This window comes from Canis lupus, chromosome 24 (genome assembly GCF_003254725.2).
Source record: "Canis lupus dingo isolate Sandy chromosome 24, ASM325472v2, whole genome shotgun sequence".
NCBI lineage: Eukaryota > Metazoa > Chordata > Mammalia > Carnivora > Canidae > Canis > Canis lupus.
The window spans coordinates 4,723,348-4,738,251 of record NC_064266.1 but is presented as its reverse complement, the minus strand read 5'-3'; the positions used below and the strand labels follow the sequence as shown (position 1 = coordinate 4,738,251).

The 14,904-nt window shown below is 42.3% G+C and overlaps 1 protein-coding gene across 5 annotated transcripts in view; it reads left to right on the top strand.

The window, feature by feature from the left end:
- The window catches only part of DTD1 (D-aminoacyl-tRNA deacylase 1), a 184,204-nt gene that overhangs the window by 28,956 nt on the left and 140,344 nt on the right, over window positions 1–14,904 (top strand). For 2 of the 5 annotated variants that reach the window (XM_025469157.3, XM_025469160.3), the window contains exon 5: window positions 2,974–3,041. The exons of the other annotated variants lie outside the window; for them this stretch is intronic. In XM_025469157.3, coding sequence (XP_025324942.1) covers window positions 2,974–3,041 — 68 coding nt within the window. The remainder of the gene's footprint in view (window positions 1–2,973; window positions 3,042–14,904) is intronic. 5 annotated transcript variants of the gene reach the window in all.

Here is a 14,904-nt window from a genome sequence, read left to right as displayed (position 1 = left end):
TGTAAAGACATCATTGTGACAGCCAGTGGGACAGAGTATTAAGGCTCTATCAGCCTTACAAACAGTTTCTGTGAATTATTTTGTGCCCGCTTGCTTATAAATTCTTATCTCCCTTTCATTCGGGGAATATAAAAAATAGTGAAAGGGAATAAAGATGAAAGGAGAGAAAATGAGTGGGAAATATCAGTGAGGGTGACAGAAACTGAGAGACTCCTAATTCTGGGAAACGAACAAGGGGTGGTGGGCAGGGGGATGGAGTGACTGGGTGACAGGCACTGAAGGGGGCACTTGATGGGATGAACACTGGGTATTATGCTATATGTTGGCAAATCGAACTCCAATAAAAAAATATACAAAAATAAATAAATTCTTATCTCCTATGTGAAGATCTGCCTCTGTGGCTGAAATTGGTCTAAGACTTGCCATCGGTATAACCTGATACCAGTCTATTTTTTTTCTTTTTTTTTTTAATTTTTATTTATTTATGATAGTCACACACAGAGAGAGAGAGAGAGAGGCAGAGACACAGGCAGAGGGAGAAGCAGGCTCCATGCACCGGGAGCCTGACGTGGGACTCGATCCCGGGTCTCCAGGATCGTGCCCTGGGCCAAAGGCAGGCGCTAAACCGCTGCGCCACCCAGGGATCCCCACCTGATACCAGTCTAGAGGAGGATAGCCAACTCTCATCTACTTTGGGTCTTTACTGTTATCAACAAGAGGAACCTAACAGTTATGCAAAAACAGACTAGTTTAGAGGTTAGTTCAGAGCTTGCAGTTGATGGTTCTCTCCAATGCAGAAAGCTAAAACGAAACTCCTGCCATCCCACCTCTGGCACATTCCTTTTGTTTTCTTTTTCCCTAAATTCATGGGACTACCATTTACCTTTTCAGGCGGGCCCAAATCTGGCATCATCCTACTTTCATTCCTGCCTCTCCCAGTACAATTTCCTATATGCTGATACTGCTGTAAGGTGTGGTGGTTGTTTTTTTTAAATGTAGTAAGTAATTTAATCTTTATCATAGGGTGATGTGGGAATGGAGGTACCAAACTTAAGCAGTTACTTAAGGTCACAGAGTTGCCGAGAGAGGCAGAACCAAGATGCAAACCCAGTTTTCAAAATCAGGAGGCAAAAAATGATTGCCTAAAATCTGAGGTTGCTGATGTTGTGTGTGTTTTTTTAAAATATTTTATGTATTTGAGAGAGAGACAGAGAGAGAGACAGAGCATGAGCATGAGCAGGGGGAAACGTAGAGGGAGAGGGAGAAGCAGACTTCCCACTGCACAGGGAGTCTGACATGGGACTCCATCCCAGGACCCTGAGATCATGAGCTGAGCTGAAGGCAGACGCTTAATGAGCCACCCAGGCGCCCGTTGACATTGTTTTTGAAGAGAAATCTAATGGTCTCTGAATGTTTGCCACCTCCTAGCCTTTTTTGGAGAATGTCTGTGGTTCCTTTGCATTGGGGCCTGTGGTTTATTTTTATTTTTTAAGTTTTTATTCAATTTACTGAAACTACAAAAATAAGCAGCGTGGGTGATTTTTGTTTGTTTGTTTAACTGTTCCCCCTGCCATAGTTCCAAGTTATAATTTTTAAGGGGAACATAACCTTTCTTTCTTGTTGCTGAATCTTTGGATTGTTAGAGAAGCAGGGACATGTTTGACATAGTAGTAGTAGTGCTGGACTTCAAAGGTGATAATTGAAGTTCCTGGAGTTACTGATTACATTAAAGAAAATCATGATTGAAAAATCTATGTGGAAGTTTAAACTTTTTATTTTGAAATATTGGAGACTTGAAGAAAGAAAAGTTAGAGTCCACAGTTCCCTTGTATGCTTTACCCAGCTCCCACTAATTTACTGCCTTCACAATCCTAGTACACTGATAAAGCACCGAGATTAGTACTGATACAATGCTGTTAATTGATGGAGGGAATGTTGGGGTTTGGAGCCGATGGCCAAGAAAGAATTCTTGAGACAACTTTGGTGCAAAAAGGTGGTTTTATTAGAGCACCAAGACAAGACCCGTGGGCGGAAAGAGCTGCCCTGCAGTTGTGAGGAACAATTGATTATATACTTTCAAGCTGGGAGGGGGTTAGCGAGAGCTTGTCTCTAACGAATTTTGGAAGCAAGGCTTCCAGGACCCTGAAGGGGTTAGGAGCTATTGTTAGGAAAAGGTCATTACTAACTAGTAAAACCCTAGTCATGAGACCCTTTAGATGTTTATCAGTGGGCCATATGCTTGGAAGATGATTGCTAACATAGATCTTGGGGGTAGAGATAAAGGAAATTTCCAAAGGAATTTTTATATGTTAAGGAAGACTTACATGATCCTGGGGTATTGGGATGATGTTAAACTAAGATTGCCTGTTGCCCTTAGTAGAGTATTAACATTGAGGCAGCTGACTTCCTAAAGGAATGTCATTCTGCCTGTTTCAGGGACTTGTCAGGGGGCTGTAAATAGTAAGGAGATTTAATTTTGTTTTGCCTTTGTTTCTTGCATCATTAACTATACTACAAACTTTATTCAAATTTTACTATGCTTTTTTTCTAATGTCCTTTTTCTATTTCAGGGTAATCCCACATATAATAATTGTTATGTCTCTTTAATCTGTGACTGCTCCTCAGTCTTTCCTCATTTTTCATGACCTTGACAATTTTCACAAGTACTGGTATGCTCTTTTGTTGAAGATTCCTCAGTTTGGGCTCTCTGATTACATTGAGGTTATGCATTTGACAGGAATAGCAAATAGCACAAAAGTGAGGTGACTTTCTCAGTGTATCATAAGGAAGTACATGAGACTGATCTGTCTTATTATAGGTGATATTAACCTCAATCCCTTTGTAAAGGTGAAGTCGACCAAATTTCCATATATCCATATATTATTATGGATGTTGTTATATTATTATTAATAATTATATTATTATCCATAATATTAACCTTTCCCCCTCATCTCTCTTGTTTCCTCATAACAGATGCGTCTTTCTGCTTCACAAAGAAGCCATCAGATGGCATTGACCGTTCTCCACCTCCCTCTAACTATGTAGGTAGCAGAGCTGCCCTTCCTGTGCTGAGGCCAGTGTCTTCCCCGGGCCAAGACTGGCTCTATAATTTGTGGGGCTCAGTGCAAAATGAAAACAAGGGGCCCCTTTTTGGAAAAGCGTAATAAGGAATTTCAGGATGATAACACAGAACTTTAAGCCAATGGTGAGCCCTTCTATGTGCAAGGCCCCATGAGCCTGCATCTGGTGGAGCCAAACTAGCCTGGGCTGTGGTGCCCTCCCCCGCCTCTGCTTCTGCCTTCCTGCAGCCTCCATTAAACCCTTTGTCCTCTTGTCAAGTCAGTCTGTCTCTCTCAGTCATCTGTTTAATTCCCGTGGCTTTTAACTATTCCCCAGCATTTCCAGTTGAGAAACACCTCCATTTCCTCTTGCTGCCTGCTTGGTGTGCTGTAACCTGCAGAGGCGCCCGCTGCAGCCCCTGAGCTCCATGCTGCCTGATTTCAGGGCTGGCAGGCCCTGCTGATCTGCTGACTGAGCAGCATCTGCCGCTGCTGCCCGCCTGCCCCTGGATGGGGTCTGGAGTCTTGTTTTCTGGGACACCTTTCTCTCCTCATTTCCTTCTTGCCTCTGGCTCTTCTCTCTGGTTTGATTTGATTGCTGTTTTGTGGTTCTGATTTATTATTCTGCTTTAACTATATTTGGGAAAAAATTTTAGTCAAGTTTTTGTTTTCATTACAAATCTGTTTCTAACAAGTGATAGAATAATAATACAGTGTATCTTTAGGATCCTCAATCTATTTTTTAAAAGATTTTATTTATTCATGAGAGACACATAGAGAGAGGCAGAGACCTAGGCAGAGGGAGAAGCAGGCTCCCTGCGGGAAGCCGCATGTGGGCCTCAATCCCAGGACTCTGGGATCACGACCTGAGCCAAAGGCAGATGCTCAGCCACTGAGCCACCCAGGTGTCCCTAAGATCCTCAATCTTATTTCAATTAGTACCTCTTTTCTTTATAACATAAAGACATACGAGCATAATTTTTTTAAACATCTAATGAGACATGCTAACTTACCAGAGTAAGAAAGTCTTATTTTATTTTATTTTTAAAAATTTGTACTTTTAAGTAATCTCTATACCCAGTGTGGGGCTTGACCTCACAACCCTGAGATCAAGAGTTATATGCTCCACTGACTGAGCCAGCTAGGGGTCCCCAAAGAGTCTTTTATTTCAGTTATTTCTGAGTCTTTCTTTTAGGAGCTCTCTGTTCAAATCCATGATTTGCACTGTATGAGTTTAATTTTTTTACTAGTTAACTGGCACTGGAGTCTCAGACACTGCAACAGTGTACAGATCTGTGTCCTCTTGCTCTCCAGTAGGTGGCGACAAGTAGGCATGGAGGGCCCTGGCGATGGTGGGGGCCAGCCTTTGCCTGTGATCTGTCTCTGCCTTTCCATTCTCAGGAGGAAGGGGGTTCCTCTTTGGGCAAATAGCTAATTTGCTTGCTTTTGTATTGGTAGGAAGACAGCAGCCAAATTCTTCTCACTGATAGATAAGCAGGCCTTTCTGTCAATTGAGCTTTTAATTGTTTTCTTTTCTCAATATAACCCAACTAATAGTGAAAACTGCATACATTGTAGAGAAATGGTTATTTTGGCAAGTTTTAAAATACAGGTTCTTTAAACCATCTGAACAAATGTGCTGTGTGTGTGTGTGTGTATGTGTGTGTATTTATGCATCAAGTGTTTTTTTAGTACATGGTACTGTACCGGGCACCTGAGGAAGAGAAAGAAGTGCTATGACCCAGTCCTTGCTTCCAGGGGTAGATCTGAGGCAGCATAAACCTGGAATGTTAGTAGCAGTGAGACAGGTAAAGAGTAGTATCCGACTGCTTAGGACGTGTCACAAGACCATGGCGTCCTGTTCCTCCTTAAGACCCTTCAGTGCCTTCCAGATGCACTTAGATTATAGTCTAAGTTCCCTTTTGTCATGCCTAAATGCCTGATGCCCAGGCTTCTGTGGCTCTGTCTGCCCTGCTCCTCAGTCCTTTGTTCCTCGGTCCCTAGACTTTACCTGCTCTCACTTCCTCTCTATTCTGAGAACAGACTGAGCTCTTTCCTACCTTTGGCTCTTGTCTCAGTGTCTTTGTTTCCTACCCAGAAGGGATCCTCTTACCACTGTCAGTCCTGAGTAAGCCCCTTTCAGCTACTCTGCCCCCCTACTCTGATGATGAATTTCATAGCACTTGGCCGTCAATTATTATCTGCTTATTTCCTTGTTCTTCATCTGTTCTCCCCACTCCTAAAACTCAAGCTACCTTAGTCTTATTCACTGCCCTGTCCCAGGAGGGAGGCTGGGGTGTGTAGTTTGTTTTGGACTCGTGTGTCATGGGCTGGTGAGCTGTGCTGTCTGTGAATGTCCTGGGTTCCAAGAAGGCTGATGCCCCCGCTGATGTGGTCAAGCCTCCCAGGGGATTGGAGGTTTTCACTGACCTTTAAGGATGCGTAGGGAAGGAGGCATTCTCGATTGTTGTTTCCAAACTTGCACTGCAGTTAGGGGTACATTCTTATTTTTACAAATCCCAGGGTTCTGCTTATGGGTCATGCCCCTATTTACTGCTAGTGAAGTCTGGGCTGGTAAAGGTGACTAGTGCTTTGCCTATCTTTAGCAGATCTCTGCTGGTTTTTGGAACTGGCCCTGCAGCCTCTGCATGCTTTCCTGTGGCTGCATCAGAAGCATGCCCCATGCATTTATAGGCTGCCATGTGGGTCCCATGATGTGTTCTGACATTGAGAGTCGGAACAAGAGCATGATGTGCTTGCTCTGAAAGATGTATTTCCAAAGGGAACAGGGCATGGAAGCAGTACCAGCACTACCAGACAGAAACTATCTTTCCCCTGTTGCATTCTTGCGAAGGAACACGATTCTGGGAAGAACATGCTGATGATTACCTAGACAAGATTTCTAGTGCATGAGTTCATTTGTGGGTGGCTAGATATTGGGAGATTTCAATACCCTACTTAGCCATTCCTGATGATAGGAATTTGTTCCTGCTCTTGTTTTAATTTAAATATCCTTCCCCTTAAGTAGGGGGTGTTAGCCAGGGGCTCACATAGAGAGTTGCATGTGTGTGTGAGGAGGTGGGGAGGTGCATTTTGTAATGAGGGGCTCTTCCCTCAGGACTGGAGCCCATGTAGTTTATAGTGTTGCCGTTAATTATTTATATTCTCATTTATTTAGTGTGATTGAAACTCTCAGTTAATGGAAAGGCTAGAAGGAGCTGAAAAAATGAGCTTTCAAATACACATCTTTGAATTAGCCCCCGTGTTTATTGACACATCGCTGGGGTAAGTTGACCAGTGAAAAATGGTGCCAGAGCTTTTAATTTTATGCTTATCTGAGTATTACCATCACTTCACCTATAACTTTCTTCCCAGACTTGTCTTACTGGCAAGGATCCATTCTGGTGCCTGGAAACCTTAGAATGCCTGGATTGAGACATTTATGGCTTCTGCAGGATCAGAAAGAAATACATAGGGTAGACAGGTGGGTGGGGAAAAGAGCTCCGTTTGGTTTTATTTATTTGTACTTCCAGAGACAGGGTAGCCTTTTTAGTAATACATGTTCTGGAATCCAGAAGGTGAAACAGAGGACAGACGAAGGATACAGGTGGCACCCTGTCACGGGTGCACAGAGGTGGGCTCTTCATTCCTGCATGTTCCAGTTTGAGGTTCAACTCTGATGAAAATTATTCTCATTATAAGGAGGAATTATGTTGATTCCCATAAGTTTGCATTTTTTTCATAGAAGTACATTTATGTACAGTAGGTCTTTCCTTTTCTATTTTTTTTTTTAAGGCTTGAACTTAGGTGCGAGTTCCCTATCTCTGTTGGTTTCATCTCGGTTTTTGCATGACCTAAGCCAGGCTCGCGTTGTTGACTTGCCACAAGAATGTGACTCCAAGTCTGGTTGCCAAAATAGTACCCTAGTCCTATCCTTTATTCCAGGCATTAGTTCGTTTTGTCATGTTGATTTATCAAACAAATGTTGAGAGTCCTATTTTATTTATACTGAAGTGTTACTAAAACAGAAGCAGAAGCATACCAAGAGCATCTTCATTAGAGGTTTTGTTGTTGCTGTTGTTCATTGTTGTCATGGTATCGTGGTGGGAGTGCTGATGATCCTGAGTCCTGGTGATCCTGAGTCCTGGGACTTTGCCTCCCACATGGGGAAGGCTTCCCAAAAGGACAGGGCTGGTACTTGGCCGGATCTCTTCGGCTGCAGAAATCACCTTTGTTTTTCTTTCAGTGTGAGCACCCACTTTCCTGAGTGAGGAAAGCAGCACAGCCCCCACACTCAGCTGCTTTCTCTCTCACTCTCTGTGTGACTATCATAAATAAATAAAATTTAAAAAAACAAAACAAAACATTTTATTTCTTTATTCATGAGAGACAGAGAGAGAGAGAGAGAGAGAGAGAGAGAGAGAGAGAGGCAGAGACATAGGCAGAGGGAGAAGCAGGCTCCATGCAGGAAGCCTGACGTGGGCCTCGATCCCAGGTCTCCAGGGATCACACCCTGGGCTGAAAGTGGTGCTAAACTGCTGAGCCACCAGGGCTGCCCTACTTTAATCTTTTAAAAAATATTATATTTATTTATTCATGAGAGACAGAGAGAAAGAGATGCGGGACTTGATCCCAGACACTGGGATCATGTCCTGAGCTGAAGGTAGACGCTCAACTGCTGAGCCACCCAGGTTTCCCGTTATTTTAATCTTCTAATCTTATTGGTGGTTGTGTTAAAAACACGAATTCCCAGGGGTGCCTGGGTTCCATTTTAACACCCTGAGATCATGACCTGAGCTAAAATCAAGAGTTGGACACTTAACCGACTGAGCCACCCAGGCGCCCTTAAGCTTCTTTTTTTTTTTTTTTTTTATTCCCAGGGGACGGAGGTGAAGTTTATCCTTCCATGGATTTATACTTTGAGCATAGCAATATTTTATACAGACTCAAGATTTTAACTGGGACTGGTAGTTGTGTTCCTTCAAGGGCTGTATGAGATCACAGGCTTTAAGCTGCAGAGGGTGCATATGAAAATGCAGAATCTTCTCACTTTTCCCCCCACCCCTGATTTTCTCAACCAGATTACCTGGCATGTCGAGGAAAGGCAGAAGAGTAGCAGATTTACGTGTTTAACTAGTTCTTTATGTGTTCTTTGTACACCGACATTTGAGAACTACTGGACCAGAGAAAATTGAACATTGCCATTTTTAAAAAAAGGTTTTATTTATTTATTCATGAGAGACACACAATGGCAGAGACATAGGCAGAGGGAGAAGCAGGCTGCCTGTGGGGAGCCCGATGTGGAACTTGATCTCAGGACCCCAGGATCATGACCTGAGCCAAAGGCAGATGCTCAACCGCTGAGCCACCCAAGCATTCCAAATACTGACATTTTTATCTGCTCTAGGCATTGGTTTCTCTAGACCACCCTGCTCCCACTCCCCACCCTCCCAGCTGTGATGTCTATGAATACTTTACAACCTGTGTTACTGCAGCTGCCAGTAAGCATGATGGCTGGGCTTGATTATTTAGGTCACATATGAAGCTGTCCTTATTCATCAGTACCCCCTCAGCTCCTCACCCCTCACCCCCATACACACTGAAGTGATGAAAATATTCCCAGAGCATGGTGCCTTCCTGACACAATTGCAGATGTGTCAGGGAAAAGCCGATAGCACAACAGCTCAACATACTAGTGACTGAGGATGGACCCCTCTGCAGAGCAACATTGAGGCATAGGCAATTAGAATAGTTGGTTTCCTTTTTTTATTTTTTTAAAGACTTTATTTATTTGAGAGAGAAAGAGAGCGAGAGAGCTTATGTGAGTGGGGAGAGGGGCAGAGGGAGAGAGAGAATCTCCAGCAGACTCTGCATCGAGTACAGAGCCTGACATGGGGCTCAATCTCAGGACCCTGAGATCATGACTTGAGCTGAAATCAAAAGCCAGATGCTCAACCAACTGAGCCACTCAGGTGTGTTGGAATAGCTTGTTTCTTTTTTTTTTTTTTAAATTTTTTTTAATTTTTATTTATGATAGTCATAGAGAGAGAGAGAGAATGAGACAGAGACACAGGCAGAGGGAGAAGCAGGCTCCATGCACCGGGAGCCCGATGTGGGATTCGATCCCGGGTCTCCAGGATCGCGCCCTGGGCCAAAGGCAGGCGCCAAACCGCTGCGCCACCCAGGGATCCCTTGTTTCTTAAGAGAGATGAACTCAATGTGTGGATTGCCCGGTGGCTAGGGGAGATTGCAGTGGCATACTATCTTGAGATTTTTGGTTTGAAAAGCAATGCATAGTTCTCTTGTTTTTTTGGGGTACCAGACCAGACATGCTTTATTCATTGGTCGATTTATTTTTGGGACTTGAATAAAAACCCAGGGTGATCATCACCCAGCCTTGGCTAGGAGAATTGCAATATAACGGGATGCATGAATGTTGAGGCTTTGTGGGAAGTTGGCTAATCATTTACTTTTAAAACACAGGGGACGTTGTATTTTATGGTGTATTAGTTATTAAGTTCATGGTAAAAGCTTTTCACATTAAATTGTAGGACTAGTTTCCTGCGGATTGTTTACTGGTTTTTGATTGTTATTTTTTTCTCCTTGTCTTCCTCGTCATCCAGTTGAAAAGAACTTGTTCCCTGTCTCCACCTGGTGCTGTGCCCCCCAGACCCCCATCTTTTAAGGTCCATTTCACATAGTATTTCATTTATGATACTTACCTCAGGGCTCACCCAGGCGGGCTCTTCCTGCCTTTGAATCCTTTATTGCATGGTGTGGCACTGGTTGTGTAGTGGTTGATGCTTTTATTAATGGCCCATCCTTATTTTTTGTTAGTTTGTTTGCTTGTTCATTTACCCACCTCTGCATCCACCATGTTTTCATCCATCCATCTACCTATCCGACCACTCACCTACCCACCACCCTTCTATCTGTGTGTGTAACAGATGCTGATCAGGTGCCTGCTCTGTGCTGGCCTTTCGTGTAAGTACAGCACTGAGCCAACAGCGCGCCCTTATGGAGCTTGCACTGTAGTGCGACACATTCAAAGACAAGCATAATTTAGTCTTGTTTATATAAAGAAATAAAAAACAGGGTGAGGTATAGAGAATACTGGTGGAGTCGGGATTACCTTATGAGGGCTGGGGAAGGAGGTAGAGCTGAGAGGGAGCTGAGGTGAAGCTTGGAGGGAGAATGTGTTTGATGGAAGGATCAGCAAGTGCAGAGCCCTGGAGCGATCAGTGGAAGAAAAGCTAGTGTGGCCAGAGCTTGGAGAGGGTATCAGGGAGAGGGTAGGACAATGAGGGCAGAACTGTGGCCCAGGCCTAATGGTCGAGGCCTAGTGGCCAGGGTAGCAAGCCGGATGGTTGTTGTGTGTGTCTGCAGAAGTGGCTGAGCTGGACTATAGGCTGTAATGTAGGCTGCGGAAGGAGCGACAGGGAGAACAGTTAGGAGCTCTTGAAACAGGTCGATGAGAGACATGGAGAGAATCCGGATGTACTTTGGAGGCTCTTAACTGCTCTGCTGTTCTGCCTCCCACAGTAAGGCTTTTCTATAAATGATTGACGTTTGAATTCTTTTATACCAGGATTTGAACGATGAGAAAGTTCACTACTAGAAAGACCCCATTCCTGCCTCCAGTGCAGGATGGTGAGGGGATTCCATGGCATGAGTTTCTTTGAGTTTCTAGGATGAGATCAGACATTTCGACGTGATGCTCACCCCTGGTTCTATGTGATCCTTGGTCACAGTGTGGACATAAAGTCAGAACCTCTGTTTGATAATGTCAAACAACAAAAAATCAAGTTTCAGGGATTTACGTGCCCCTCTTCAAGTCAGCATGAAGCCACATGTTTCACTATCAGCCAGCTTTCCCCCAAATGCAAAAAACTTTAATTATTAAAAGAAATTGTAAAAAGCCCAAGAAACCTTTATGTTGAATTTGATTTATATATACCATTTTAACTTGTATCATTAAGGCAGTTTCTAAATCTAAGTGTTCAGAACTTGTCAGAGGGAAAAAAGGATTTATTTTTGGAAAAGTATGTTTCCTGGTGTTCATTGATTTTGGAAATTATGGGAAGTAATTGTCTAAAGGGTGGCCATGGCTCCAGAGGCGGAGTGGAAATCCAGGGCTGGAAGAGGCCGTTGTGCTTGACTGATGCCCGTGGATCGCTCGCTGGGATCAGGTCAAGAGTTTCATAATCATCACTTTCTACCTGCTTTGTGCCACCATCTTAGTTATTTTTGTCAATACAAAACAAAAAAGAATAGCCCTTTTATGAAGATTCTTCACATTAAATGTATTCCTTTGACTGCTCTTCATAGAAAATGTGAAGTCAATTTCTTTTTCTATTTTTAAGCATGAAAGTGGAGCCCGGAAGCCTCAATTTCTGTGTAATGGAAAGATCTAAGTTTGTGGCCTTGTTTCCATACTCTACTCCTCCTGCTCAGGCAGGAGCACGATGCCCACAGAACACCCCCAAGCAGTGGCTCTGTTCAGGAATCACAGTGTGGTTCGACTGCAGGGAGGGCAAAGGCTGTTATTAGCTGTTGGTGGTGTCATTGTTGGGTCATGAAACCTTCAGGGGATAAGTACAAGTCCTATAAAATTTCATTTCAAAATCTAGACTAGATCTGGCCTAATGCTCTGTGGATTCCTTTTTTTCCCCCCCCTTTTTCCCTTTTCATTGCTGTCCCTGTGCCCCCTTCATTTTCTCCTGGGAAGAAGCTCCTATTATTGTTTTTTAAATTTCGTGCAAGCAGTGTATCAACTGGAAAAGATCAGTTTAGAAATGTTATTTTTTCATTAGTGAGATTTTATAGTATTCCTGGGTAGAAAGGTATTTTTATAGAAGCAGTTCTTTTCCTGCCTTTTATTTTTCTCGTGTGCCCATAATATACCATTTGTATATCAAATTTTGTTCCATATAATATGTAAAATCAGTATCCTTTTAAAAATTTGAGATACACTAAAGAGGATTTTGGCTATAATTTCTCATTTCCAGAGGTAACACAATTAATAAGTTCTATGCCTTTTCTTCAAAACTTAATAAAAATTTTGTTTACCCACATTTATCATATAGTCATAGAAAATACCTGGTATCTCTGGGAGTGTGCATATTATAAAATTGTGGTAAAATATAAAACATACCATTTTAACCATTTTACCATTTTCGAATTTTCAACTCAGTGGCATTAAGGACATTCATGTTGGTTGTGCAGCCATCACCACCACCATCCATCTCCAGAACCTTTCATCTTCCTAAACTGGTGCTCTACCCATTAAACTCAAATTCCCCATTCCCCTCCATACCCCCCAGCCCTGGTAACCAATGTTCTACTTTCTGTCTCTGAATTTATTATTTAAGTCACTCACATGAATAGAATCAAACGGTTATTTGTCCTTTTGTGTCTGGCTTATTACTTATCTTGATGTCTTTGGAGCTCATCCGTGTTGTAGCATGTCAAATTTCATTCTTTTTAAAAGCTGAATAACATGCCATTGTAGGTATATGCCATATTTTGTTTAGCTGTTTGTCAGTTGATAGACATTTGGGTTTTTGCTGCTTTTTGGGTCTGGAGAGTAATGCTGTGAACACAGGTGTACAGATATCTGTTCGAGTTCCTGCTTTCAGTTCTCTTGAGTGTATACATAGAAGTGGAATTGCTGGATCATATTCATAATTCTTTGTTTAATATTTTGAGGAAGTGCCCTATCATCTTCCTCAGTGGCAGCACCATTTTATGATTCCACTTGCAATGCGCAAGGTTACAACTTCTTCATATCCTTGCCATCACTTATTATTATCATTATTATTATTATTTTGATAATAGTCATCCCAATGGGTGTGAGGTGGGATCTTGCTTTGATTTGCAACCCTTTTGCTTTGTGATGATGAGCATCTGTTCATGTACTGATTGGCCATTTGTATGTCTTCTTTGAGGAAATACCTATTCAAGTGCTTCGTTCCTTTTTTGAATCATTTTGTTGTTGAGTTGTAGGAGTTCTTTATCTGTTATGGATATTTTTTTTTAAATTTTTTTTATTATTTATTTATGATAGTTACAGAGAGAGAGAGAGAGAGAGAGGCAGAGACAGGGAGAAGCAGGCTCCATGCACCGGGAGCCCAATGTGGGATTCGATTCCGGGTCTCCAGGATTGCGCCCTGGGCCAAAGGCAGGTGCCGAACCACTGCGCCACCCAGGGATCCCTATCTGTTATGGATATTAATCCTTTATCAGATACATATTTGCAAATATTTTCTCCCATTCTGTAGATTGCCTTTTCACTCTGTTGATGGTGACCTTTAATGTATAAAAGTTTTACTTTGTTTGTTTGTTTGTTTTGTTTTTAAGTAGGCTCCATGCCTAGCCTGGTGCCCAGTGCAGGGCTTGGGCTCACAACCCTGAGATCAAATCCTGAGCTGAGATCTAGAGGCAGACACTTAACTGACTGAGCCACCAAGGTGCCCCTAAAAGTCTTACATTTTGATGAATTCTATTTTCTCTGTTTTGTCTTTTGTTGCCTGTCCTGTTGATGTCATGTCCAATACATGATCCCTGGGTGGCGCAGCGGTTTGGCGCCTGCCTTTGGCCCAGGGCGCGATCCTGGAGACCCGGGATCGAATCCCACGTCGGGCTCCCGGTGCATGGAGCCTGCTTCTCCCTCTGCCTATGTCTCTACCTCTCTCTCTCTCTCTGTGACTATCATAAATTAAAAAAAAAAAAAAAAAAAAAAAAAAAAGACGGTTGTGAAGGCCTTCCCTTATGTTTTCTTTTAAGAATTTTATAATTTTAGCTGTTAATGTTTATTTTGACTGAATTTTTATGTATGATGTGAAGTAACTGTCATAAGGTTTTACTTTTATTTTTTTTATTTTTATTTTTTAATTTTTATTTATTTATGATAGTCACACACACACAGAGAGAGAGGCAGAGACACAGGCAGAGGGAGAAGCAGGCTCCATGCACCGGGAGCCTGACGTGGGATTCGATCCCGGGTCTCCAGGATCACACCCTGGGCCAAAGGCAGGCGCTTAACTGCTGCGCCACCCAGGGATCCCAGGTTTTACTTTTAGATAAATTGGAAGAATGGACATTTTTCCTAAAGCATTTGGGAGTAAGTTGCTGACCTGATGTCCTATCACCCCTGAAAACATGAGTGTGTATTTCTTGCAAACAGAGACATCTCTTAGAAAACTGCAAAACATCCATAAAAGCAGAAAATCACCTCTGCCATTTCAGTACCATCCAATCCTCAGACTATTTACCTTTGAGCAGTTATCCCAATAACTGGTCTTTTATAGTAGTTCAGAACCACGTGTTGCATTTAATTGTCATATGTCTTTAATTTCCTTCATTCTAGAATGGTTGCTCAGGTTTTCCTGACCTTGGCTCTTTGGAAGAGTATAGGATAGTTATTTTGAGAAATGTCCCTCAGTTTGGTTTCTTTAGGACTAGATTCAGCACGTGTGTATGTGTGTGTGTATACATGTATGTGTGTATGTGCATACGTGTTTGCACATATCCTTGATCTAAATGGTACTGTAGTGCATATACTGTTATATCTGCAACTAGTTCATTCATTTTAACTGCAAGATAGGATTCTGTCATATGAATATACTGTATTTTGTTCAGCTGTTCTCCTTTTAATGACTTACGGGGTTATTGGCAATTTTTTGCTCTAACGGTGATGCAAAAGTCATCCTTGTTTAACATTTTTTTTTTTTTTAACATTTCTCTTTTTGGATGTAGATTTTCTAAGCAATAGATTTTTTTTATAAATTTATTTTTTATTGGTGTTCAATTTGCCAACATATAGAATAACACCCAGTGCTCATCC